Raw genomic sequence first — 27097 nt, forward strand, 5'->3', positions numbered from 1 at the left:
CCCTTGGGGCAGCAGAGCTGGGCTCGCAAGCTGGTGGCAGTGTGGACCAGTGCTCCTCTGTGGCCTCCCACCGGCTAGTGGTAGGGATGGAGGTTGGGGGGAGGGGAGCAGGGCAAGGATGGAGGTCACAGGGGGGAGCCTGGTGCTCCTCCGTGGCCTTCCGCTGCCAGTGCAATCAGCTAGTGACGGAGGTGGGGAGAGGCGAGTGGAGGTGCATAGCTTGGACAAGACAGGCATTTAAAGGGACTGTCCCTTTAAATGCTTGCCTTCTTTGTGCCACACGACCTGGAGAAGGCAGGCTTGGAGAAGGCAGGTACTTAAAGGGAATATCCCTTTAAATGTGTGCCTTCTCCAAGCCACCTGACTCCACAGCAAGTGAACCATGCCTTCACTTGCTGCAGAGGCACACAGCTTGGAGAAGGCAGGCACTTAAAGGAACAGTCCCTTTGAGTGCCTTTCCCCCCTCTCCATTGGAAACAATGGAGGATGGGCGGCACCTTCTTCTTGGGCCCATAGAATTGGACCCCCTGGTCCAATCTTTTGGAAACTTTGGAGGGGGGGTGAGGAGAGGCACCAGCAGTTATGCTGCAAATTTGATGCCTGTACCTCAAACAACAGCCCCCCCAGAGCCTCAGATACCCTGGGGTTGAGTCTCTGTTATAGCTTTACTCACAACTGTTATGCTAGTAGATTTTTTAGCTCATGACATAGAATTTTTGCTCACAACAGTTGACAGCTTAGAGGAAACATTGCTTCTCACACTCTTGGTAATCCTTACAAAAATCCTGTACGGTAGGTCAGTTGTATTGTGTTCTGAAGGGTTAATGACTGAGGCAGGATGGGCCCTGAGGGCCAGAATGGATTGGATCCTATGATCCCTGGGTGCAAGAATTGTGGGATCTCTCCTTCCCTCCCCTTCCTCCAGAGCCACTTTAGTCCTAGGAAAGCTTGTTCTGGGGGTCCAGGGATTTGCATGGACATGCAAGAAGAAAAACCAAAAAAGAAGGGGAACCAGTGTACATGAAATGGTACAAAGCAGAGCATTTTGGGGTTTTTTGTGCTTTGTACCATGGACATGCAAGAGGCAAAAGGGGTGGTCTCGTTCCCTTCCCTCTCCTCGCTGTAGCCACCCGATTGGGACTGGAACTGGGACTGGGGCAGCTCTTAGTAGGCACCCTTAGTAACCCTGTAGGACACACCCATCATTTATTGGGTGTGCAAATGTTTACTGTCATTGATATTCTCATTGAAACACTTCAGAAGGCCTGTATGGAGTCTGGAGCACCATTCAAAGACTACTCATTCTTGGATTAGACAATCTGCTGTTTTTGTTTGGTGAAGAGGTCTTTTATCATGGAAGATACAATAAAAAATGCTACCAAAGAGTCATGGAGCAGAGTGAAAAGAATGGAAATGGTTGTTCTTCCTGAAAGACTGATTAGATTCTAACCTCCTAGTAAGCATCCTAGGCTTGGATGTCAGAACACTGATTGCTTTGTTGTCTGTCTTTGTTTTAGAAACCCCGCCTCTTTGCCAGTATCTTCTCAGCAGACCTAAAGGGACTGCCTTCCTTCCCCTGATGTAAAGTCACCAGATGCTGGGCACCATGGCTGAGCCTGCGGGAGAAGAGGCCACTTCCAAAGTTGGAGAACTCTGCCGTGTATGCGGACAGTCCCACTTGTCGCCAGACAATCACCTCTATAACTTCCAGGACGAAGTGGATGATGAGCTGGTTTGTCACATTTGCCTTCAGCCTTTGCTCCAGCCTATGGACACGCCTTGTGGACACACGTACTGTTTCAAGTGCCTGGAGAACTTCATGCAAGAGTACAACTTCTGTCCTATGGATCGGAAAAAACTCTCTTTCCAGAACTGCCGGAAGTCCAGCCTGCTGGTGCGGAACTTGCTGGATAAGCTCATTGTCCTCTGCCCCTTCCAAGAGGACTGCAAACAGACTCTGCAGCGGTGCGAATTAGAGGCTCACTTGCAGAACAGGTGCGTACGTGATTAACTCAACTGCATGTTATCAGTCTATATTTGATAGGACAGATAATGGTGAACCCTCCCAGCTTATGAATTGTTGCTGAAACACTTGAAGAGTTGCAAACAGGGAAGAACCAGAGAAGTGGTAGCAGGTGGTAGCAGTGAATATCAGCACTCCTCCCCAGCCCCCCAGTTTGCAAATCAGAAGCCAGTCTCCTGAGAGCAAAATATCACCCCCTCCTCTTCTGGTCTGTTTTCCCATTGGAAGTTGCTCTCCTTGTTCCTGGAACTGCCACATGGGGGGAAAGGTACAAGTACCTGTAGGGGTGGAAGGTGATTTGTATCCCCCTCCCCCCAAAAAAATGGAATGCAAGGAAAAATGGTTGAGCCCCTCCCACCAACACACACAGCTCCTCCACCAATGCCACAGTTGAGTCTAAACTGAGGCGTCTCTGAAGCTGCTGTCAAGGTTAGAATTCTTGTGGGAGATTCACTCCTAGATGTCTTCTTTGCTGGATCTAGTTTGGCACTAATTTGCAAAACCATGGGAGGTTCATGAGAATGAACGGACAACAGATGGTCTAATTGACACAGGTGGTGGCTGTGTTAGAAGTCAGAACCACGGCCAAGTCCCCTGCTGCCTGGACATATGGGGCCACCTGTAGACGCTATAGATCCAGGTAGTCAGCTGTGTTGCTCTGAAGCAGTAGAACAAATTTAGAGTCCAGTTGGGCACCTTTAAGACCAACAAAGGTTTATTCAAGGGATGAGCTTTTGTGTGCATTCACACTTTTTCAAATATTAAAGGTGCCACTGGACTCTAAATTAGTAGATGGCATTATGAAACTGACCTGACAGATTTATGTCAGCTTTTTATACTGCCCCTGCCCGGCTGTTTCTTTCGGATGGGTATGTCTTGAGTGGCCTAGAAATGAGGTCACCACTGAAAACACTGCAGCGAATTCAACCTCAAAGCATGCGTGTGCTATTTCAAGCTTTTTGTTGATTTGTGCAGGTTGCATGTTGGGCAAAAGGGGGCCTTGTCCCCTCCTATAGACAACAGGCAACTGAGAGGGCAAGTTGAGAAGACTTCTGACGGATGGTAAAGGATGGGTCTGCCTGCAGTGACCCCGTTGTTCAGCCATTGCAGTTGTTGGCCGTGACATTCGGCTGTGCTGGAGACTCCACCTGCAGCACTAGCTGCTGCTCTCTCTTGCCCATAGTCTCCATTAAGTTTACTAAAGACCTCTCTGGTTCCTGTCTGCCCTCACTCTGCAACAGACAGTGAGGGGGCAGTGCCCCCCTATCTGCAGCCATGAGTATGGATGACTGACGTGCCCAGTTAAGAGGCAACCACTCTTCTGACATGCATCGTACTAATTTGCTACGCTATGTAATTAAAACAGGTATGACATAGTGTACTTTCCCCACATGCATGAATGCAATCTAAAAGAGGTTTCTGAATCTGATCCAGTGAAGACTATCTTTATGTTGCCCTTAACTCAGGCTCTGTTTTGGCAGTTTATATTCCTGGCTGGCAGGGTGCTGGTTTTGTTTGTTATATTGTAAGCCATACCAACCTGTGCATGTGTGTTTTCATTTTATATGTTGCGTCTAGGTATTGTAGATGCTTTAAATAATAAAATTGCTTAACTGATTTTGGAGGTTAGTATTCTTTTAATAGGACACAGAAAGAAAAAAATTATTGAATGCTTTTGTATAATGTAGTTCACAAAGTGGTGATAGCTTAGCAGTTTTCTTTAATTCTGTCTTTAAAAATACAAATACATAACTCTGTGATTAAGCTGATTTCATTACTAAGGAATAAATCAACTTACAACTTCTTAGAGTGGCATTGTAACAGAGCAGAGAATCCTTTGGTTATTATGCTATATCAACCATTTCTAATTAAGTCATTTATGAATCACAAGTTGGAATTAAGATTGCCGGGAAAACATCAATAACCTAGATATGCAGATGATACCACTCTAATGGCAGAAAGTGAAGAGGACCTCAAGAGTCTCTTGCACAAAATTGGCTTGAAATTCAGCATCAAAAAAACTAAGATGGGGGCGTGGTGTCGCCGAGCTTCATGGCAGACACTTAGGAACTTTGCTCCTCCATCCACATCTCCTTATTCACCTTCTAACCCCACGAAATCAACCTATTTCTAACTGTAACGATGGGAAAACTAAATAACAATAAAAAGAAACGAGGCACGATAACCCCGCAGTCTTTGAAGAGCTACTTCCTGAAAGAAGACTGCTACCGGGCACAAAATGGCCGACGGAGAAACGCCTAACAAAGCGGAGGGTTTTGCCTTATCCTGCCAAGAATTTCTAGACACTATTTTGCATCTGGAAAACAGCATCGGCAACCAAATTCGATCAGCACTCAAGCCTTTCACAGACCGACTCGAAAAATTAACGGAAACACTCAACAAAGTTTCTCAAGCAGCCGAATCAGCCCTTGAAAGCACCATTACAATGCAAGGAGAGGTGCAGTGCCTCCAAAAGTCAGAAGAATGGGCTAAAACAAAAATTATGGCATTGGATAATAAACTAAAAGAAACTAACTTAAAATTCCACGGGATGCCCGAATCCGCTGAGGGTGAGTCTGAATTAAAAACTTTTTTAGCCTCATGGTTAGCAACGGCAATGGAGCTGGAGGAGGGGATTGCTCCACTAATAGATAGAGCATATCGTTTGAGCCCCGTTACTAGACTATTCTCTCTGAATTGTAGGGGATTGAACAGTAGAATAAAAGCGAAGAGACTAACCTCCTCTTTGGTGAAAATGCAACCAGACATTTTATTTATACAGGAGACGCATCTCAAAAAACCGAATATCCCTGTGTTTAATTCTAAATGGTTTCCAACACAAATCCAAGCCACGGGTTCCTCCAAATCGAGAGGAGTGGCCATTTTACTCTCAAAAAATATACATTTTATACTGCATGACAAAGTAGTCAATCCTTGTGGTCGCTTTTTATTTTTGAAAGGCCTTCTAATTAACGCAGTTTACACCTTAGTCTCAATCTATGTTCCAAATAGTGGCCAGGAGCAATATATTACAGAAGTATTAACAAAGCTAGATAATTTCCAAGAAGGACATGTAATAGTTGGAGGAGACTTCAACTGTATCATTGACCCACTCTGGGACAAATCGCATAATAATCCTCATTACCTTGCAAGATTGAATCAACAAAATACACCACCAGCACTTCAAATTCTTTTTGCTCAACACAATCTAGTTGACATTTGGAGAATACAACATCCTGGGGTCTGTGATTACTCTTACTTCTCTCCAAGGCATGCAAGTTTTACAAGAATTGATTATATTTTAATTTCTAATTCTCTTGTTAATCAAATTTTAGATACAGATATAGGCTTAAGGACCTTTTCCGATCACGCATGGACAGAATGTACCTTAAAAAACATGAGTGAGGAAAAAACAAGAAGATACTAGTCTCTGAACAATAATATCCTATTAAACCAAAGTGCATGTGCTGAAATAGAGGCAAACTTGTAGGAGTACTTTAAAACAAACTCCTCTTGTGGAGTGTCCCAAGATATGGTTTGGGATGCAATGAAACCTGTAATAAGAGTAACCTCCTATTACAACAGGAAACAAAACCAATTAAAGCATGATCTTACCAAAACCATAAAGTTTTTAAAAGAACAACATAAAAAGACTTGCTCTAAAAAAATGTACAGACAACTAATGACGGAACGCAAAAAACTAGAAGTTATTGAAACAACTCAGATTCAAAATTTTTTATTATTTCTCAAACAAAAATATTGGTTCCGACACCCCGTTATACAGCACGGAAAACCCACTTAATTCTAAAATAACAGAATACTTGCAAACCCACAACTTAGTTAAGAAAATCTCCCAAGAACATAGAGAATTCTTAGATAAACCTATAAACAGATTCAAATTTTTTTATTATTTCTCAAACAAAAATATTGGTTCCGACACCCCAAATTCATGAAACTTCTATCCTGGAAAATAAAAAAAGATGAACAGGGAAACACTTTAATTACATCTAAAGAAATTTTAAATACCTTTGTTAAATTCTATCATACAGCACAGAAAACCCACTTAATTCTAAAATAACAGAATATTTACAATCCCACAACTTAGTTAAGAAAATCTCCCAAGAACATAGAGAATTTTTAGATAAACCTATAACAACCCAAGAAGTTAGAGAAGCAATTAAACAATTAAAACCTAGCAAAACCCCAGGCCGAGATGGGTTCCCGGCAGAATATTACAAACTGTTTGTAAACACATTAGCCTTACCTCTTACCGACACTTGTAATTACGTTTTTAAGACAGGTACACTACCTCCAACGTGGGACCAGGCTAGGATAATAGTGATCCCCCAAAAAGGTAAAAATCCATCCTCACCTAAATCTTACCGTCCCATATCACTTCTTAATTGTGATTATAAGATATTTACTACTACGTATTTTAACGACCAGGCTAAACCAGTTTATAAGCTCATACATACATACAAATCAATCAGGTTTTATCCCAGGAAGGGACATTACGGACAATATTCGTAAAACTATTAACATAATCCAATACTGTAAAAAATATATACCAGACACATGTGTCATGGCTCTTGATATCGAGAAAGCTAGATAGTGTAGAACCCAATTTTTAAAAAACTGTTATTAAAGAAATGAATTTTGGAGAAAATTTTCAGAGAGTAATCACCACACTCTATGAAAACCCAACTGCTCAAGTATTTCTAAATAGTATTGCTTCTCAGGATTTTTTACTTTCCCGAGGAACCAGACAGGGCTGTCCTCTCCTCCCCCTTCTTTTTGCCTTAGTTATAGAACCCTTAGCCAATAAAATTAAAAACTCTATAAAAATAAAAGGAATCGCAGTTAATCATAACACTTTAAAAATTAGCCTATTTGCCGACGATTTCGTTTTATACATCTCAGAACTACAGCAATCGTTATTTTCGATAGAAAAAGTGTTATTAGAATTCCAACAACATTCTGGCTTACATGTAAACGAAACAAAATTTATCCTATATCCTATAAATATCTCTCAAGATTCCCATTAACTCATTGAAAAACATTTTCAATATCAATGGATTACCTCATCTTGGACCTATTTGGGAATTAGGATCCCCTTAGATATAAGAAACATCTTTAAAATTAACTACTCTGAGACTATACAGATAACCAACAACCAACTTAGAAGATGGAATCAAAATCAATAAATGTGATAAAAACTTTTATCTTTCCTAAACTCTTATACCTCTTTAGGGCAATTCCAATTTGGATTCCAAAAAATATCCTAAAACAATGGCAGAATAGCTGGACTAAATTTATTTGGCAAGATCATAAATCACGAATCAGTTTTTCCAATCTACGAAGGCCCAGGAAACGAGGAGGCATGGCACTTCCTGATGTAAGTTTATATTATGAAGCTACAATACTATCCTCCTTAGTGTGGATACTACATTCAAGTGACACAATGGAATGGATATATATAGAAGACTTACTTCAAACCTAGAAAATACTATGAAATCTTATGGTCAAATAAGCTAATAACACCTATCCAAGAAACAGACAATATGTTTATATATGCACTACTGAAAATATGGAATTCTAAAAAGAAAAATCTAGCTCCAGAGATATCTATAGCATCATCATTCCTTGGCCAAAAATGATTTCCTCCAGCGCAACATGAACACACTTTTCAAACGTGGAGATCCAATCAGTTAACTAAACTTTCTGATAAAACCAATAGAGGACATATTATAGAAAAGACCAAACTGGAAACTGGAAATAGTATATCCATCCCTTGGTTTGAATACCTGCAGGTACAACACTTCTTAATACCCCAATACTGAAAATTACTCTTTCTCGACCTACTACTAATTTTGAAAAACTACTAACAACACATAAATTAGCAAACAGGGGTTTAATATCTATTGTCTATAAAATTGTATTAGATCCGGAAACCCTAAACCTATCTTCGTATGCTGACTCTTGGCATAAAGATTGCAAAAAATCCTTTTCTATATCACAATGGGAAACAATATGGTCATCTTTCGCATTGAACACAAACTCTATAAATATACAACAGCAAAGCTACAAAATCATGACCAAGTGGTACTTGACATATCTGAAATTGCACCACATAAATAATACTTTTTCACCACTATGTTGGAAACGTTGTGGTAAGATAGGAACACATTACCACTATTGGTGGGAATGTTTGATTACGCAACAATTTTGGCTTAAAGTTTTACATCACATAAAAAACCTTATAGGATATGATATTCCGTGTACACCGGAAGTCGTTTTGTTAAATCTTTGGGAAATTAACTCTTATTCCACAGATCAGAAAAGATCTTATAACACTGCTTCTTTCCGCAGCGAAAACAACTTTAGCTTCTTGTTGGAGAACTAGTGACCCTCCTTCAATTTCCATCTGGTATTCTAAGATATGGGAACACCTTATCATGGACAAAGTGGCTGATAGCATTTCTCTTTCAGACCCCTCTTCAAATCGTACAAACTATATCGAAAGGTGGTTCCCAATACTGGAAAAACTGGAAACTTTACTAGAACAGACTGGACATGCACAAAATAGTCAGTACTGTAATTTTTAAAAAACAGGTTGAATTCTTTAATGACACGCTGAGAAATAGTTAAACCAGATTAAACTCTATATGTGAATGATTATATGGTCAGAAAAAAAAATTAATAATGAGTAGGGGGCGATAATGTATTCATGTTTTAATGCTATCGTCTTGGTAATATACTGAATCTATTAGTTGAGTTTATTGTTGTTAAAATTGTTTAGTTCCTGAACATTAACTACTGACTTTCATTATATCTATGTATTCTACTGGAAAGACGAGTTCAGTAAATTATTATGTATTATAATATTTGAAAATCAATAAAAAATATTTTTAAAAAACTAAGTTCATGGCATCCGGCCCCATGACTCCTTGGCAAATAGAAAGGGAAGTCGTGGAAGCAGTAACAGACTTCATGTTCCTGGGATCCAAGATCACTGCAGACGGTGACTGCAGCCATGAAATTAAAAGATGTCTGCTCCTTGGGAGGAAAGCGATGGCGAATCTAAACAGCATAATAAAGAGTAGAGACATCACCCTGCCAACAAAAGTCCATATGGTCAAAGCAATGGTATTCCCAGTAGTGATGTATGGCTGCGAGAGTTGGGCCATAAAGAAGGCCGAGCACCGAAGAATAGATGCTTTCAAATTATGCTGCTGGAGAACACTCTTGAGAGTCCCTTGGTCTGCAAGGAGATCAAATCAGTCAATCCTAAAAGAAATCAACCCTGACTGTTCCCTGGAAGGTCAGATACTGAAACTGAAGCTCAAATACTTTGGCCACCAAATGAGAAGGGAGGACTCACTGGAGAAGACCCTGATACTGGGAAAGATTGAAGGTAACAGAAGAAGGGGACGGCAAAGGATGAGATGGTTAGACAGTGTTATCAATGCAATGAGCATGAAATTAAGCAAACTCTGGAGGACGACGGAAGACCGGAAGGCCTGGCGTGATGTGGTCCATGGGGTCGTGAAGAGTCGGACTCGACTGCAACTGAACAACAACAACAACAAATTATGTAGATTCAGTATTATTTTTAAGTGATCTGAAAAGAACAATGTTGGATCAGGCCAAAGGCCCTTCTAGTCCAACACTCTGTCACACATTGGCCAAAAATACCAGGTGCCACCAGGAGGTCCACCAGTGGGGCCAGGACATTAGAAGCCCTCCCACTGTTGCCCCCCCCAAGCACTAAGAAGACAGAGCATCACTTGCCCCAGAGCCCCTATCTAATTCCCTTTTGAAGCCGTCCATGCTTGTAGCCGCCACCACCTCCTGTGGCAGTGAATTCCATGTGTTAATCACTCTTTATGTGAAGAAGTACTTCCTTTTATCTGTTCTAACCCGAACGATCGGCAATTTCATGGAGTGCCCACGCAGAGCTTTTCCAGAGCTGCACTTCAAGCTCTTTGCTGTTATTGGAAACAATAGGAAGTAGATGCAATCTTGCCATGCATCGGTTTGGAAGTTAAAAAATAAGCTTTGTCTACCTTTCTTCAAGCAGTTAATTTAAACATGATGTCAAATCATGCTTTGAGCCAGTTCAGGACTGCTTCTCAATATATGCTTTCCATCTTCTCAGCACTCAGCTTCAAGTGTTCATTCCTGTCTCCAGTGTGCAAACAGCCTCTGATAGGGTGAGATGGCCCTCATGTCTGGAACTAGACATCATGTGGGAGGGAAGGCAGCATGGTATAGCCCTATCTCATCAAATCTCAAAAGCTAAGCTTGGTTGGTACTTGGATGCAAGACCACCAAGAAACACTCTGCAGAGGAAGACAATGGCAAACCACCTCTGCTTCTCACTTGCCTCTTTGCTGGGGTCACCATCAGTTATTCTTATCAATAGTTCGATGTGGACAGAATGGAGTGGGTGCAGAGGAGAGTGACGAGGATGATCGGCGGCCTGAAGGAGAGGCTGAGGGACTTGGGAATATTTAGTCTGGAGAAGAGGAGATTGGGGGGGAACATAATTGCTTTCTTTAAGTATCTGAAGGGCTGCCACTTAGAGGAGGGCAGGGAGCTGTTCCTGTCTGTACCAGAGGAGAGGACTCGCAATCATGGGTTTAAATTAAGGGCGAGAAGGTACCGGCTGGATATTACGAAAAACTTTTACAGTAAGAGTTGTTCAGCAGTGGAATCAGCTGCCTGGGGAAGTGGTGAGCTCCCCCTCACTGGCAGTCTTCAAGCAGCGGCTGGACAAACACTCCTTTCAGGGATTCTCTAGTCTGATCCTGCATTGAGCAGGGGTTGGACTCGGTGGCCTGTACAGCCCGTTCCAACTCTGTAATTCTATGATTCAGTTGGTTGTGACTTTGATGGCACTTACATAAGTACGTAGATGTCATGCCAAACCTTTCTTTGTAACCAGAGAAATAAATAAATCCTTCATTTAGAACTCCTAATTCCCAATCATAGTGCAAACCTACTTCTGATCCGCAAACTATAGCTGGTCAATTCAGATGTCACACAGTTACGTCTCCATCAGCATGATTTGGTCTGATGTCTGAATTGAGCCATCCCATAGCATGTCACGAGAAAGCATGTCAGTTTTACAGTTACCAGTTACAAACATTTGTCCTCAGTCTTATTTTAGAAGTTTAATATTTTGGATCACAGAGAGTAGCATCCCTGCTACTGACTGGGAAGACAAATGAACAGAGTTAAAACTTTGGTTCTTCTGCTGGAATGTAAAACATATACATTGAAATGGTAATGCACTTCTGGTAATGTATGCTGTTGATAGTAGTACACACTTATGAAATAATGTGGTTTGAAGACTGTGGTTGCGGTGTCCTTGAAGTGTGACGTTGAATGATGGGCTTCATTTTTTCCGAGCAAGATAGCACAAAAATCGTATCTCTAACACAGCTGTTGAAGTCAGTGTGTGAAGGCAGAGCTATAATGCCACACAGAATTAATTCAGTGTTCAGGTTTTCCCTGGTTTTCCAGGGGGCATCCAGCTGGCCCAGGGCTCATATTTTGTCTCCTCGAGCAAGGTATTCTTGTCCCCACCCGTACTTGTTACTGGCCAAGCCCAAGCCAAGCCCCTGTGGCATTACTGCAGAAATTGGCTTGGATCTGGCCAGTGGTGATGCAGGCTAGAAGGTGGGGTGCTTGTTGCCTCCTGGGATGCTGATGGCTGGGAGTGAGCCAGGTCCCCGTGGGACACCCGCCCATTCAGTGGCTTGGCCAAGCAAAACCAATCCAGGGCTGGCTGCTGGGCTAGACTGGGCCTCGTCCCACAGGGCTGCTTTTAATCCTTGCGGTGTCTGTGGTCCTTCAGATGGCCAGTTTCACATGTACTTTGCAGAAGGTTGTTTTCTTGAGTCGCCGACAGTCTTAACTGTTATCAGATCGCTTTCCTCAACATGTTTACTAAGCTCAGAGTTTCCAGGTTTTCATGTGACTGAAATGACCAGGGTTGAGTTACATTTTAATCTGTAGGAAGAAAATGAAGCCAAATTAAGAACTGGGGTGGGCAGTAAGGGTTATGTATGCATTTTTAAGTAGAGAGGTTTAACCAGGTATAAACTAGGTGGTGGCAATTTATTTTTTAAAAGAAGAACTAGAATTGCAGTAGATCGTCACAACCACATTGTGCATTTTCGTTTGTAAGGCTGTAGGATACCTACAGTTGTCAACAACTAGTCTTTATTGTTTCTGTCCCTCCCTACCTCCAAAGAAGGAGAACAAATAGTGCATTTTATCCTCACCACAGCTCTGTTGTAGGCTGAGGGATAGTGACTGTGGCAGGGTCACCCTGTGAGCAACACATATTTGAACCTGGGTCTCTCCAGTCATTGTCACATGAACACATGAAGTTGCCTTCTACTGAATCCGACCCTTGTTCCATCGAGGTCAGCATTGTCTACTCAGACTGGCAGTAAGTAGCTCTCCAGGGTCTCAGGCAGAGAAAGGTCTTTCACATCACCTACTGCCTGGTCCTTTCAAATGGAGACGCCAGGGATTGAGCTTGGGACCGTCTGCGTGCCAAGCAGATGCTCTACCTCTGAGCCATGGGCCCTACAGTTTTGTATGCAAGGCTATGTTTATGCTGCATTTTCACAAGAGTATAGAAGATGGGTGCAAAGTTGTGCTTGAAAGCAGGCAATGTCTGACCACTACACCACACCTTTTTGCAGATATTACAGCATGCTTTTTACTTAGCCGTTGCCCCTGGTTGTCACAGTCTTCCTGTTTACAAGAGGTGTTTGTTGACTTGCCCTGCTAACAAAGAAAAATCCTTCTGAAGTTACTGGCACGTAGTGCCTGCAAATGTCCTCCTCATGCCTCACCGGTGACTCCCATTCTTCTCCCTCCTACCATCTCCTAGGTTGGGCTGTAATGCTTCTGGAAAATATGTTGCAGGGAGTGTTAATTCACATGCTCATTCGTTCCCTGGCAGCCCTAGAGGGAGTTCAACATTGGGAAAGCCTCTTTGAGCCAAGCCAAGTAAATAATCACGGCAACCTTTTATGTAATTAGCCTGGCAGAAACCATTAGGAAACATCTGGGCACATCCAGAGTCTCTCTTAAAGCCTGACGTCACAGGTAACCCATCTGCCCATTTCGTGCCCATTGTTCTGCTGACTTTCTGGAGTCAAAGCATTTTTTTCAGCATTAAAAGAGTCTTGCATTTATTTGAAATAGCAAGACTTGGTTAGTAATTTTTTTTTAACGCGAGGCCTTTATCTTTCTCCTTTTCTTTGGTTTATTAAACTCATTGTTCTGTTTTATTTGTGTGTGTGGAGGGGGTGAGGCTAGCAGATGGGAAGCCTGAATCCTGGTGTTCCCCCTCCCCTCCCCAGTACAAAGGTGCCTGAATAGACTTGTGATGCCTCCTGAACTGCTTGCATGCTCCTTTCACACACAGCTCCTTTCAGTTGTTCCTTTGCCTTCCCCTGCAGGTGCCCTGGCTTCAGGAAATACATAGCTCAGCTAGAAAGCAAGAAGAATCCTCGCTCCAGGTTGAAGGGAGATTCCCTTTCAAGGCCAGAAGCAAATCCTCCGAAAGAGCCTGAGGTAGTGAACGGGCTGTCAACGCTGGTGGCTGGAAGCTCGATTGCTGCTGTGGTATCCTTGGAGACCGCAGAACCTGGGCTGGTTAATCCAGCTTTTGATGGGAGTGAAGAAGGTATGCATTTCTCTCTGTCTCTCTCTCAGATTGGAATTTAGTGGCCAGAGAAAGTGACCCTGTGTTTGAAACCAGCTGCACCCTGCAGGCCAATGTGCCGAAATTAAGTGTGTTTTCTTCCCACCTGACGTACTTATGAGAATCGATTGGCCTTGAAGGAGAGATGGAAGTTTGCAGCTTTATATGCAGGGCTATGTTTATGCTACATTTTCACCATGGTATAGAAAAGGTGCAGAGCCTTAGCTTTCTTTTTAACAATAATGAGTTTCTATCCCTGATGGCTACAAAGTTATGTATGTTTGAAAGTGTATGGGGCTGGCAATGTCTGCGGAAATCCTGAAAACCAGAGAGGAGGCCAAATAAAGGGTGGCTTGGGGGTGGGGCTTCAGTGTTTTGCATAATCGCTCTCCCTTATGATGAATAAATTCTGCAAAAGCAGAATTTCAGAAGCTTCAAATAGTTAAGAATACAGGAAAAGCCTTGCTGGTCCAGCACCCTGTGTTTTTTGTGGTGCCCAACCAAATGGAGTCTCTCCAGCAGGGCTCTGATGCCCAAGCCTCCCCCTGGTGTTGCCCCACAACAGCAATTCTGTAGCCTTTCCTCATATGGAAGGTGGTCCAACCCCCTTCAGCGTTTGATTGCCTTTTCTCCAATTTTTTAGCTCTGTGATTGTCTTTTAGAGATGGGATGAATGGAACACTATTCAGTATTCCAAATGTAGCAGTACTACATATTTATGTAAAGGCACTGTGATTCTGGCTCTTTTATTCTCAGTCCCCTTCTTTGTTGCTTTCACTTGCTGTTTTTGCTTTTATTGTGTGCGCTTATTTTATGCATTTTAAAACCTTTTGCACTGATCTGCAACTGCATCTCTCTCTAATTTTCAAAATCAGATTTGCCTCAGAGAGCTAGTCTTTTAGCGGAGACCAGTTTAATTGAAATTCACCGAGATGACCCCGAGGAAGACCTTGGGATGCGGATAGTTGGTGGTAAAGACACGCCACTTGGCAACATCGTCATCCAAGAAGTTCTCCGTGATTCAGCTGTTGGCACTGATGGCAGAATTGCACCTGGAGACCATATCCTGGAGGTGAGGGTTTGGGTAAAGTCTAAGATATTGAACAGTGTAAAAGATGAGCTGCCATTTGAAAAATAGTTGGTTTATTCTGACTTAAACCTTGGAATTAAGTAATATAGGAGATGATGGGTCGTCAGGGATGGGAATGCAAGAACAATTTAACCAGTGATAGTCAAGGGCTGTCTTGAACTGGCTTTTGCTTAGAGCTTCGTGGCATTTCACCGTTTTGTGTGCTGTGGCTTTCTGTGGGTGTCTCCCGACTTGTGTAGGGGGGGGGGCCTGCTCTTGATCTACTTTCTTCGGATCTTGATAAGAACTTTCATTGTGCTTCCCTGGTGATAATCTCCTCCTGCCTTCCATCACTGGCTTTTGCCCTACATTCCTTTCTGAAGTCAAAGGACACATTCGGCTTTCTTTTGCCTTTGCTTTAGCTGTGGCAACAAAAGCAACCCACGAAAGCGAACTCTGCCTGTGGCCTCCAGCCTCCCGTTGGGCTTTGTGGCCTGTGCTTTCTCTTTGCATGCAAGTGGGGAGCTGGGGAGGGACACTGGGGTAGGGAGGTATCACGAGCTGCCAGCCATGCCATTCTAATCAGCAGTGTTTTTATCCCTCTGCCAAGGTGAACGGTGTCAACATTAGCAGTGTGACTCATAGCCAAGCTATCTCCTTGCTGCGCCAGCCCTGTGCGGGACTCCACCTCCTAGTGCTGCAAGAGAAAGGGTTCACCACCAAGCCTGGGCAACCAGATTCCAGCCCTGCGATAAACCAGGAAGTGATCCACGTCACTCTCGTGAAGAGAGACCAGTCTGAACCCCTTGGTATCAAACTGATCAGAAAATCTGACGAGCCCGGGATTTTCATTCTGGACCTGCTAGATGGAGGTTTGGCATCCAAGAATGGGAGGCTGAGTCGGAATGATAAAGTCCTTTCTATCAATGGGCAGGATCTACGACAAGGAACACCTGAGATAGCCGCACAGATAATCCAGGTAACATTACATAATGGAACAGCCCATGTTGTTATGAACTGATCACAGGAATGTTCACATTTTGCAATAGGGAAGTGTCTGTCATACAAACACATGAAGTGGCCTTAGGATGAGTCAGTCTCTCGCCCAGTGTTGTCAGGTCTGACTTCCAGCTGTTCTCCAAGGTCTCTTGTTCTTCTCACAGCCTTGCTGCCCGTATAACTGGAGATGCCAGGAATGGGAAATGGGGCCTTGGGTGTGCGAGGCAGGCAGTCTTCTGCTAAGCCCCTCCCAGGGGGGACGGGAACACACACACACAGAGAGAGAGAGCAGCCACACCAAATGTTTTCCTTGCAATTCTTTATTTTTTTGGGTTGCCTGAGGAGCAAGTGAATAAAAGGAAACCATAACGTTGCCTTTTGTCACAGGATAACTTGTGCTGGTTTCCCCCGGGAATAAACATCAGAGAGGCAGTTCAGAGCCTCCAGCTTTTAAAAAGGTGTTATTTTTTTTAAAAAAAATATTGCATAAGCAATACTTTGGTCAGCATGATTTACATTCCAGAATTAAAATGGAAGCAGTCTGGAAAGGAATGACAGGAAAGAGGCGGAGGGTAAAGGTGAGGGGAAGTTTCTTTCACTTTAAAGAACGTCTGAATGTCAAGGTGCACTTCCATACGGCATGAACCGGAGTGGTTGGGTTGCAGGAAAGATCCTCTGCGTCACTGTTCACAAATTACATCATCAACTGTATTCAAGGGGAATCTGTCTCACTTACGCAACTGCATCTCATACGGCAATTGCAATCTTGGTGGATGTTCTTGGAAGTTTATCTTGGAAGTTATCTTGTTTTTATTAGTGTAAAATAGACTGACTTGGCTGCTTGAGAAATGGGAGGTCTTGATAAAGCAGGGTTGCTTTAAGAACTGGTGTGTACAGACTTGACATTTCAGGCATCAAGACCCCTCAACAAACCCGGCTGATCTGAATTTGCACCACCACCACCTTGCATTCCTTGGAAATATGTATGGATTATGTGCTCTTTTGTATAAAGCAGAGGTCCCCAACCTTTTTCCATGTTTGGAATTCTGGCGCACAGGTGTGGGCGCAGCCACAAAATGGCTGCCTTGGGAGGTGGCGTTGGCGACAGACTGGCAGGGAGGGAGGTCATCTATAACTTTGAAAGTAACTCTTCAACATTTTAGGCTAGGAGCTGTATTCAACAGGGTGTTTTTTAAAATGAACGTATGGCTTTAAAATATTCTCTTGCGTACTCCCTACGTACCATCAGTCACGCAGTGAAGATCTTTGTGGTACCGTTCCAGCTTCTGCTGAAGCAACTTTTAAAAAATCCGCACAGCCAATCAGAAGCCTTGCTAGCTGAAAGCTCTACCTGGCCCCACACGGTTGGTGGGTGCCAGGAAAGGCATTGGTGGACACCATGTCGGGGTTCCCTTGTACAAAACATTTCCAAAGCATTTGTGCCTTCTAGACGGTTATGGAGCCTGTGGGTTGTATCACATGCCAGTGTATAGTTAGCATATGTGTTGTTTCATAATGCACCTAGAATAGTGGCTGTAGAATATCGGGCTCTCAGGGTTTCTCTGCCTGAAAGCTTTAGTGTGAGGCTACTTCACTGTGCTGTACTGATACCCATTTCTTTTTTTTTTAAGAAGCTTGAGGCAGAATCCCTTTCTTCACTTTATCCTCCCAGCAGCTCTATGTAGTAGGCTAGGCACAGAGAAAAGAACTGGCTCAAGGTCAGCCAATGAGCATTATGGTTAAGTGGAGATTCGAACCTGGGTCTCTCTTGTCCTTGTGTCTCTCTTGTCCTTGTGCAGCGTTCTAACCAGCTCACTGCACTTCTTCTCCCAGCACGTGGGCCTTGTCATTTTGGGCCTCCATTTGCTGTCAGCCTGTGAAGTGATGGCATTAGTTCTGTTGGGGAGTGTGACGGCTGCTTTGACTTAAAAAGGAACTGTGACAGATTGAGAAGCAAAACAGAAACCAGTTTGGCCACCGGCAGGTTTTGAAAGTTAGTGAAGGGTGAGACCAGCTTTGATAAGTTGGTCTGTAGTTGGTACAAATATTTCTCTGTTGTGAATACCGATACAGAAAATAATCCAAAAGTATGCGGACGCTCTGTTAATGATTTCCTGACTTTGAGGAAGGACTGTGAGGCTCAAAACATAGTGTTAGTGAACAGGGATGGGCATAAACCGAACCACGAAGCAAAATTCATCACAAACTTTGCCCTGTTCATGGTTCACAAGCAGAAGTTTGTGGCAGGTCTACCGTTGTGAACTTCTGCAAACTTTTGAAGCAGTTTGTGGCAGTTTGTGGATGGAGCAGAAAGCAGGGGTCCCTTTAAACCCCTGCTCTTTTTGTTCCCAGCAAAAGCTGCAAAAACAGCTGAGTGGCAGGGAGATGTTGCCCAGCGCTCAGCTGCTTCAGGCTGTCTTGTGTGCAGTCCCTTTAAACTTTAAAGAGACTGCCGTAGACAGCCAGAAAAACAGCTGAGCAGTCTCCCCACTGGTCAGCTGTTTTGGGCTCCCTTGTGTAGTCCCTTTAAACTACAGCCTTGGCCTTGCTTCTCCAATAAGATGTGAAGTTCCATTGTGGAACAGCAGAGCTGTGTGTGTTCTGAGTGCTCAGAACTGGGTGGAGAGTGGGCACTGCAAGGGCATTCTGGATGTACTGTGGAGTCAGCCCCCACCCTATGTATTAAAATATTCCTGTCCTACATTTCCACTTGGGAGCCGAAGGTGACTGAGAACAGTGTGGTCAAGGCAGTTAACAACATAAAACACAACCGCAGTGATATGATTAACAGAGCAATCCTAAGAATAACTACCTGGGAGTCAGCCTCACTGAGTACATTTCTGTAGCCTTCTGAATAGACCCGCTTCGGACTGCCCTGTAAAAGGACTAAATTGAACCCTAGTCACATATCAGCTCCACAAAAAGGCCTCAGGCACAACTCTGCTTCCAAAAAAAATTGAGATGCAAATTGTGCCAACTTATTTATATTTATTTATTTATTCAATTTTTATCCCACCGGGTTAAAAATATAAAACACAAACATAATAAGTCATAGCTCACAGTAAATAGAATAAAATGAAAACAAAGTGCTGGTAGCAATAACAGCCCAGTGACCATGATAGATGTTCCCAAAAAATGGCCCCGGTCAGCATCCGGCAGAGTTAGTTGGTATTATTCAGTTTAGTTAGTATTGTTGAAGTTGTTGATGTTATTGGTGTTATTAGTGGCGGCTCCTAGTTGAAGGCCTGGTGGAAGAGCTCCGTCTTGCAGGCCCTACGGAACTGTAAAAGGTCCCGCAGGGCCCTGATGTCCTCCGGGAGCTCATTCCACCAGTGTGGAGCCACCACTGAGAAGGCCTTCGCCCTGGTAGAGGCCAGTCTGGCATCTTTCAGTCCAGGAAGGGCCAAATGGATTTGCGACCTCAGTGCTCTCTGGGGGACATGTGGGGAAAGGCGGTCCTTCAGATGGGCAGGCCCCCGGCCACATAGGGCTTTAAAGGTCAAAACCAGCACCTTGAAACGTATCTGGTATGCTATAAACTTAAAGAAAACCATTCGAAAACTTTACTTTAAAATGAAACCTGAATTTTTAAGCAAACATGCATGTTGAAGCCCACACATTTGACATCTCAAAATTTATAAGCTGCTTTGAAACATGAAAACAGGCTGCTGTTCTGTGTAAACGAAGGACCATTAGAAGACACAAAATGGCCTCTTGAGATTGTGCTTTATAAATATGATACAATACGGTATGTGATATATCTATTGTTATGGGTACAGTAGGCCATAAATTCAGCTTCTTATTGGTTTGATGTGTAAAATGACCATTGTTATGGAGTTATAAGGGGAAATATACTGGCTTACACATTTCTCTTTATAATTCTGCAATGAAACATGGTAGACATGAAACGAAAACTGGCAACTAGTACATTAGTGCAAGATCGTTATAACATTATAGTGCTCTAGCTCTTACCAGTTTTTAAAAGCCCTGATGGAGAATAGGGAGCGGCTGCGATTCTGTAGCAGAGCATCTGTTTTGCATGCCCGAGGTCCTCGGTTCAGTCCCCAGAATCTCCATTTCAAAGGGAGGTGATGTGAAAGGCCTCTCAAACAGCCTCTCCCGGTGTGTTCCTATGCAACCATTGTGTTCTTTAGTCAGCTTTCTCCTGGTGGTATCTTCCCCTAGGACTGTCCGTTTGGCAAAAGTCCAGTCATGGGCATTCTCAGTGCTAGGCCCATTCTTCTGGAGTCTGGAATGTCATGCCAGAGTGGGTGTGGCAGGTGCTTTTACTGGCCAAGGCGTGCAAGACTGTTTTGTTCCTGAGGTCATTTGGTGGCAGGGAAAGTGTTCTTGCAGTGTTAACTCTGTGTACTGGTTTTTAACACTGTGCCTGGAATTCTGTAATGGTTTTAACTTATTGGACCCTTGTGAAGTTTGCTCTCTACAGCTTCTGCTGCTTTGTTAGCCGCCTTGAGTTTGTTGCAATAACGCAGGCTATGGATACTTTAAATAAATGAAAGACCTCTGCTTGAGACCCTGGAGTGCTGCTGCCAGTCCGAGCAGACGATACTGACCTTGGTTGACCTTGATTCGGTATAAGGCAGCTTTGTGTATTCTAGCTTTCCTGTCATGGAATGGAATTGACCCTGGAGAAGCTGTCCTGTATCACACCAGAACATCCCCTGAGTCCACTTGGGAATTCACATTCCCCAACTTTGTGCCTAGCATCTGAATTCTACAGTGTGTTCCCTTCTCAGTTGTCTGTGTGTCTGCCTACTGGACATCCAATATGGATATTTACTTTTCTTCTCATGGCACAGTACTTTAGTTACCCTTACTTTTGGAGATTTCTCCATGTTCAGTCTCCCCACACACAGATCAATTTGACAGTCCCTCTCCTTCCACATTCCCTAGCAGGTAGAATAGTGTTTTCATTTAGAGTCTGCCTTTCTTACTGTGACTGAAGCTGGATTACAAGTATGATAGAAGTATTCAGTTAATCAGTAGGCCAATTACAAAATTTATATTGTATTGTCTTTACTGTTTTTGCAAACGGAGTCATAAACAGCAAACCCTCATCCCGCAATGAACCTTGTTCCACAGGAAAACATGGAAGAATTTAAAGGTTGCCACTGCGAAAGTTGTCATGTGATTTGCTTGTTTGTCTTCATCTCTAAGTAACCAGGATGATTTTGCTTCTGGACAGAGGAAGTCCTGGTTAAATAAAGGGTAGATCAGTTCATCTCTTAGAGCTGAAAATCTGGGACAATCAAGCAAAATATGATCCACAGAGTCAATTACAGAGTCGATCCACAGAGTCAATCCACAATTACAGAGTCGATCTGAGTATGAAATCCCATTAAACCTTCCTGACCTCACAGCTGAAGGTAGGGCATTCGGGGCGCTGGCATGAATGCCCTTCTGTGCTTTGGAAGAATTATCTCAGATAAGTGGTCTGGCATTTTTGTTGGTGGCTGAATGCCTGCTGAAAAGGTTGAGCACACTCTCCGGGCTCTTAATTGACGTGCTCTCATAGTCAAAGTCTCTCAAACGTCTTCTAATGAACTGCGGCAGTTCTTGTCTACTCGTGACTTCTGCCACACCATGGGTACCGATTAAAAAAATACGATAACCTTTGATAACAGTCTTTGAACGATAACATTTAAATCTGACAGTAAAGATTCCTAGTAAAAGGGAGATATTCCGTCAGTCATTAGGCAGATGACACAATATGATAACATGAACGTCTAACAGCAGGGAGTCCTAGCAAAGCAACATAAATGCAGTGGGGCTGAGACAGAAGGACTGGAAGGAAAAGCACACTGTCTTCAATAGAGGTCACATCCCAAACTGATCCATTACACCACGGCTCTACTCCCCCTGCAACAGGGGTTGCCAGCTTTAGATAGCCTGCAGGCACCTTTGGAATTGTGACCCCGTAGGACGGACATCCAGAAAACGTCTTCCACATAACTCTAACGGCATTTCGGGCCGGAGCTCTGCTTTAATGAGGTGCCTTTTAAAATGAACATACATTTTCTTACACATGCACAACTAACCTTCAGTCTCACGGTGAAGAACTTTGTGAAGATCCCTGTTTTGGCAGCTGGTGCCAGAACAACCTTTTAAAAACTTGCACAACCAATCAGATCTCCAGTGGCCAGTCGGAAATCCTGCTGGGCAGAAGCCCAGCCTGGCAATACCCACTTCCTAGAACCCTTTAGCTGGCACCAGAAAAGGTGCTGGTGGGTGCCACCTTGGGGGGGGGGTGACCGACCCTCACTCTGCAAGAATGCCTCATTAACTGTTCTGTTTTGGGCTTTCCCCGGCAGTCTAGTGAAGCAAGAGTCAACTTTGTCGTTCTGCGTCAGTCTGGGATGCAGCTGCCAGATTCCGTTGAGGACGGCGGCACCTCAAACAGCAGCAGCAGTAGCAGCAGCAGCAATGGGGGCAGCCCCGTGCTCCAGCGCAGGAGACCTGAGCAGAACCACTATCGACGGAAGTCAAGCTATCAGAAGGTGGGTCTCGGGAGGCGTGGCTGGTGCTGGGTTTTGGGGGAGGAGTCCCCTTCTTTCAATTCCTTTACTACTTCAGCTTGGGGCAGAAGAGCTCCTCGGCACTAGACTAGGTGGTGTGCCATGGAATTTAAGTGTACATTTCATTGTCACACGTGAACACATGAAGCTGCCTTCTACTGACTCAGAGACCCCCTTGGTCCATCAAGGTTGGTACTGTCCGCTGGAGGAGTCCCCTTCTCTCAATTCCTTTACTACTTCAGCTTGGGGCAGAAGAGCTCCTCGGCACTAGACTAGGTGGTGTGCCATGGAATTTAAGTGTACATTTCATTGTCACACGTGAACACATGAAGCTGCCTTCTACTGACTCAGACCCCCTTGGTCCATCAAGGTTGGTACTGTCCGCTCAGACTGGCAGGGGCTCTCCAGGGTCTCAGGGCAGAGGTCTTTCACATCTCCTACTGCCAGGCCCTTTTAGCTGGAGATGCCGGGGACTGAACCTGGGGCCTTCGGCATGCAAAGAAGAGGTGCTTCTACTGGGCCACGGCCCATCTCACATTACTTTATGGAAGTATTTTAGCTAGTGATATTAAGGGCAACTAAGCAACCCTTATCTGCTAAGTAAGAGCCCCAAATACTGGGTTCTTAAGCACAGTTTGCAATAGGAATAGGCAATGGTCTCCAAAAGAGTGCTTTTCACACTTTCTATATTTAAGGATCGCTCTCCCTCCGTTTTACATCTGCTGAGGAATGCCTGCACGGCCGTAATCCATAGTGTGTCTTTATTATCTTTATGACGGCAGCAACAGACCTTCCAATTCTGAAAGTAATAATTTTATCCCTATCTGCCAGTAGTAATACTAATTTTTCCTGATCTGACCTTCCTGGGAAACATGATGTAATGGCCATCAGAAATCTTTCACACTCAGCCTCAGATGTCAGGCCCTGGAATGGGACGTGGGACAAATCCTCAGTGGACCTACACTCACATGAGCACAAGACTCTGGGGTGTATTCTAGGGTACACCTTGGATCATGGCGTGGGGGGGGGGGGAGGACGGGGACTGGCCAGGCCTAGTGCATCTCCGTGTTCTGCTGTAATTCTGACCCTGCTCACAGCCAGCACCCTCCTGTGACAGCACGATGCAGTGGAAACTCATCCTCGATGGCCCATCTGTCTTTTCTGGTGCGCTCCAGAGACCAGATCCATTGGCAGGCCAGAGGGAGGTGCCAGAGTACTGACGCTTTCAAAGGCATTCCATTAGCACTACTAAATTCGATTCTGGCTGGCAGCTCCCATCTTATCTTTTGTTTTCTAAACCAGAATGTGTACTTTGATGGTGAGGTCTGGAGGGGCAGAATGTTACCATTTAATCTTGAAGCCTCCTGTCCTGGTGGCCATCCTGACATCTTAACCAGCTGCCCTCTCCTCGCCTTCCAATTTCCTCCTCCAGAAAAGGGGACTTGAACAAATTGTCATTCTGATGCCAAAGGCAGATGGCTCTATATCGCAGCTTTCATATGTGTGTGTGTGGGGGGGGAATTTTTGAGCTGGAAATTGCTCAGGATTTTTGAGTGTGATTTCTCAAATGCCTGCATTTTTGTTCATTGAAGCTGCCTGAACAGAATATTAATTCACTCCTGTACTTGATGCATTTCTTCTCACCCTCCTTGTAATCTCTCATTGAAGGCTCTTTTTTGTTCCTTTTTTTCCCTGAGAAGTGTAGGGTGACTGAGCCCTACGAGGAAAGGCTAAGGGCCTTGGGAATGTTTAGTTTGGAGGAGAGGAGATTGAGGGGGGACATGATTGCTCTCTTTAAATATTTGAAAGGCTGTCATTTGAAGGAGGGCAAGGAGCTGTTTCAGTGGGCAGCGGAGGAGAGGACCCGAAGCCACGGGTTTAAATTGCATGCAGAAAAGTATCAGCTGGATATTAGGAAAAACCTTTTCACTGTCAGGGTGGTTCAAAGGTGGAATCAGCTGCCTAAGGAGGTGGTGAGCTCCTCTTCACTGACAGCTTTCAAGAGGAGGCTGGACGAATATTTGTCAGAGATGCTTTAGGCTGGTCCTGCATGGGGCAGGGTGTTGGGCTAGATGGTCTCTATGGCCCCTTCCAGCTCTATGATTCTATGATTCTAAGTAAATGTTTACAACGAGGCTAGAAGTATGCTCTATGCTGCCCACCCCCTGTTTTCATCTAAGGAGCAATACTGTTAGCATCACCGGACAGGAAAAATCATGCCTTAGAAGTGGCAATTGGTCCAACTCTCTCTATTTACCAGGGGCAGTCCCTCTTTTCTGATGCCTGTCTTTGCTCACTTACTGGCTTTATTTTGTCCCCTACTTTTTAACTTTGAGAGGATGCGATATGAATTTTTTTTAGCTTGAGTTGCTAGGAGTTGTCATTCTTCGGGTTTCCTTCCCTCCCCTGGGTTCTCTAGATCTTTGGGGCGTGGATAGATCTCATCTCACGCAAGAGTCTGTGTGGTGCAGTGGTTAGAGTGGTGTATAGGATCTGGAAGCTCCAGGTTTGAATCTGCACTTGTGCCGTGGAAGCTTGCTGGGTGCCCCAGGGCCAGCCACACCTCCTCAGCCTCGCCCACCTCACCAAGCTCTGGGGAGGATAACCTGGAGGAGAGGAGAACAACCTGCGATGCTCTGGGCCAGCTGCAGGCGCTTCCCACAACCTCCCTCATAGGGCTGTTCTGAGAAGGGTGAGGGCTCCTATTGGAAAGGCAGGCAGGGCATAAACGAAGTAATCTTTAGTGCGTTTGCATATAAATGCACATGCATGAACACTAAGGTGCACCAAGCAGTACACAGCCTGCCTTAACACCCACTGCTGAGGTGTATTTCCAGCCAGTGAAAATATCTTGCAAGGAGGGCAATTATTTTGTTATATAGTGTATCTATAAGCCAAGGAACAGACACTCTGTTTGCCAGTGGTTGTGACAGAATCATAGAGTTGGAAGGGACCATCAGGGTCATCTAGTCCAACCCCTTGCACAATGCAGGAAATTCACAAATACCTCCCCCCTCACATCCCCCCAGTGACCCCTGTTCCACGTCCAGAAGATGATAAAAAACCTCTAGGATCCCTGGCCAAATTGGCCTGGAGAAAATTGCTTCCTGACCCCGAAGTGGCAATCAGCATTTCCCTGGGCGTGTCAGAAAGGGCCACGGGAATGAAGCAATGAGGCCGCCCTTCCTGCCCTCCCGCTCGTGATCTGCCTCAGTTCACAGGGTGCCCACCGTTGCCTTTTGTGTCCACCATTGCCTTTTGTAAGAGACGGTTTCTCTTCCCTTTGCATGTTGTAAGGGACAGAGGTAACTTCAAGCCTTCTGTGAAAGAAGTGGGAAAATATCATTCAAAAAAGAGCAGAGGCTGGAAATGCACTGGGGTGTTTTCCACAGCATTTTGTTGGGGCATTTTGTACCCTGCTGTGATCGGCATGACCCCCAACGCGGCCAAACCAGTTGCCCCGCCACTTCTGGATGATTTTGAGCAGGCCTCTGGACAGGCAGCTTGTGAATTTCCTAAATAAATGAGCTTCCTCCTGTTTCTCCCAGGCATGCACCAGAGGGACTGTGATGAAGCTGAGCCGGCAGCATAACTGAGAGGTCACATATAAGCGACAGGCAGTGTTGACCCGTTTGGAAGAAATCAGGGAAGACATTTTTTTTAAAAAACCGTTTGTGAAGCAGACAACCTGCTGCAGAGCCAATGTATTTATTGCCTTTCATGCCTGAAGGCTGTCCGTTTCCCTTAGGGAGGCTGCCTTTGAAAGGGTTTGGGAAAGCCAGCTGGTCCAGAATGTAGCTGTCAGGCTGTTGATGGGGGCTGCAGAGAACAATTGACTCCAGCTCTGCAGTCCCTGCACCGGTTACCAGTTAACTTTCCAGGCCCAGCTCAAAAAAAAGCCTGGAGAAAATTGCTTCCTGACCCCGAAGTGGCAATCAGCATTTCCCTGGGCGTGTCAGAAAGGGCCACGGGAATGAAGCAATGAGGCCGCCCTTCCTGCCCTCCCGCTCGTGATCTGCCTCAGTTCACAGGGTGCCCACCGTTGCCTTTTGTGTCCACCATTGCCTTTTGTAAGAGACGGTTTCTCTTCCCTTTGCATGTTGTAAGGGACAGAGGTAACTTCAGCCTTCTGTGAAAGAAGTGGGAAAATATCATTCAAAAAAGAGCAGAGGCTGGAAATGCACTGGGGTGTTTTCCACAGCATTTTGTTGGGGCATTTTGTACCCTGCTGTGATCGGCATGACCCCCAACGCGGCCAAACCAGTTTCCCTGGCACTTCTGGATGATTTTGAGCAGGCCTCTGGACAGGCAGCTTGTGAATTTCCTAAATAAATGAGCTTCCTCCTGTTTCTCCCAGGCATGCACCAGAGGGACTGTGATGAAGCTGAGCCGGCAGCGTAACTGAGAGGTCACATATAGGCGACAGGCAGTGTTGACCAGTTTGGAAGAAATCAGGGGAGACATTTTTTTAAAAAACCGTTTGTGAAGCAGTCAACCTGCTGCAGAGCCAATGTATTTATTGCCTTTCATGCCTGAAGGCTGTCCGTTTCCCTTAGGGAGGCTGCCTTTGAAAGGGTTTGGGAAAGCCAGCTGGTCCAGAATGTAGCTGTCAGGCTGTTGATGGGGGCTGCAGAGAACAATTTACTCCAGCTCTGCAGTCCCTGCACTGGTTACCAGTTAACTTTCCAGGCCCAGCTCAGCATGCTGGCTCCGACCCCTGAAAGTCCTGCACGTTCTAC

At 44.6% G+C, this 27097-nt stretch overlaps 1 protein-coding gene across 1 annotated transcript in view; it reads left to right on the forward strand.

Moving 5' to 3' along the window:
- Positions 1–1579: 1579 nt before the first annotated feature.
- LOC107121840 (ligand of Numb protein X 2-like) overlaps positions 1580–27097 on the forward strand; it is a 34284-nt gene continuing 8766 nt past the window's right edge. The window contains 5 exon segments of the mRNA XM_015424843.1: positions 1580–1995; positions 13510–13736; positions 14630–14826; positions 15434–15802; positions 22155–22340. Of these exon segments, the coding sequence (XP_015280329.1) occupies positions 1580–1995; positions 13510–13736; positions 14630–14826; positions 15434–15802; positions 22155–22340 (1395 nt within the window).

The sequence above is a fragment of the Gekko japonicus genome, unplaced genomic scaffold, assembly GCF_001447785.1.
Source record: "Gekko japonicus isolate JY-2015 unplaced genomic scaffold, Gekko_japonicus_V1.1 scaffold1114, whole genome shotgun sequence".
NCBI lineage: Eukaryota > Metazoa > Chordata > Lepidosauria > Squamata > Gekkonidae > Gekko > Gekko japonicus.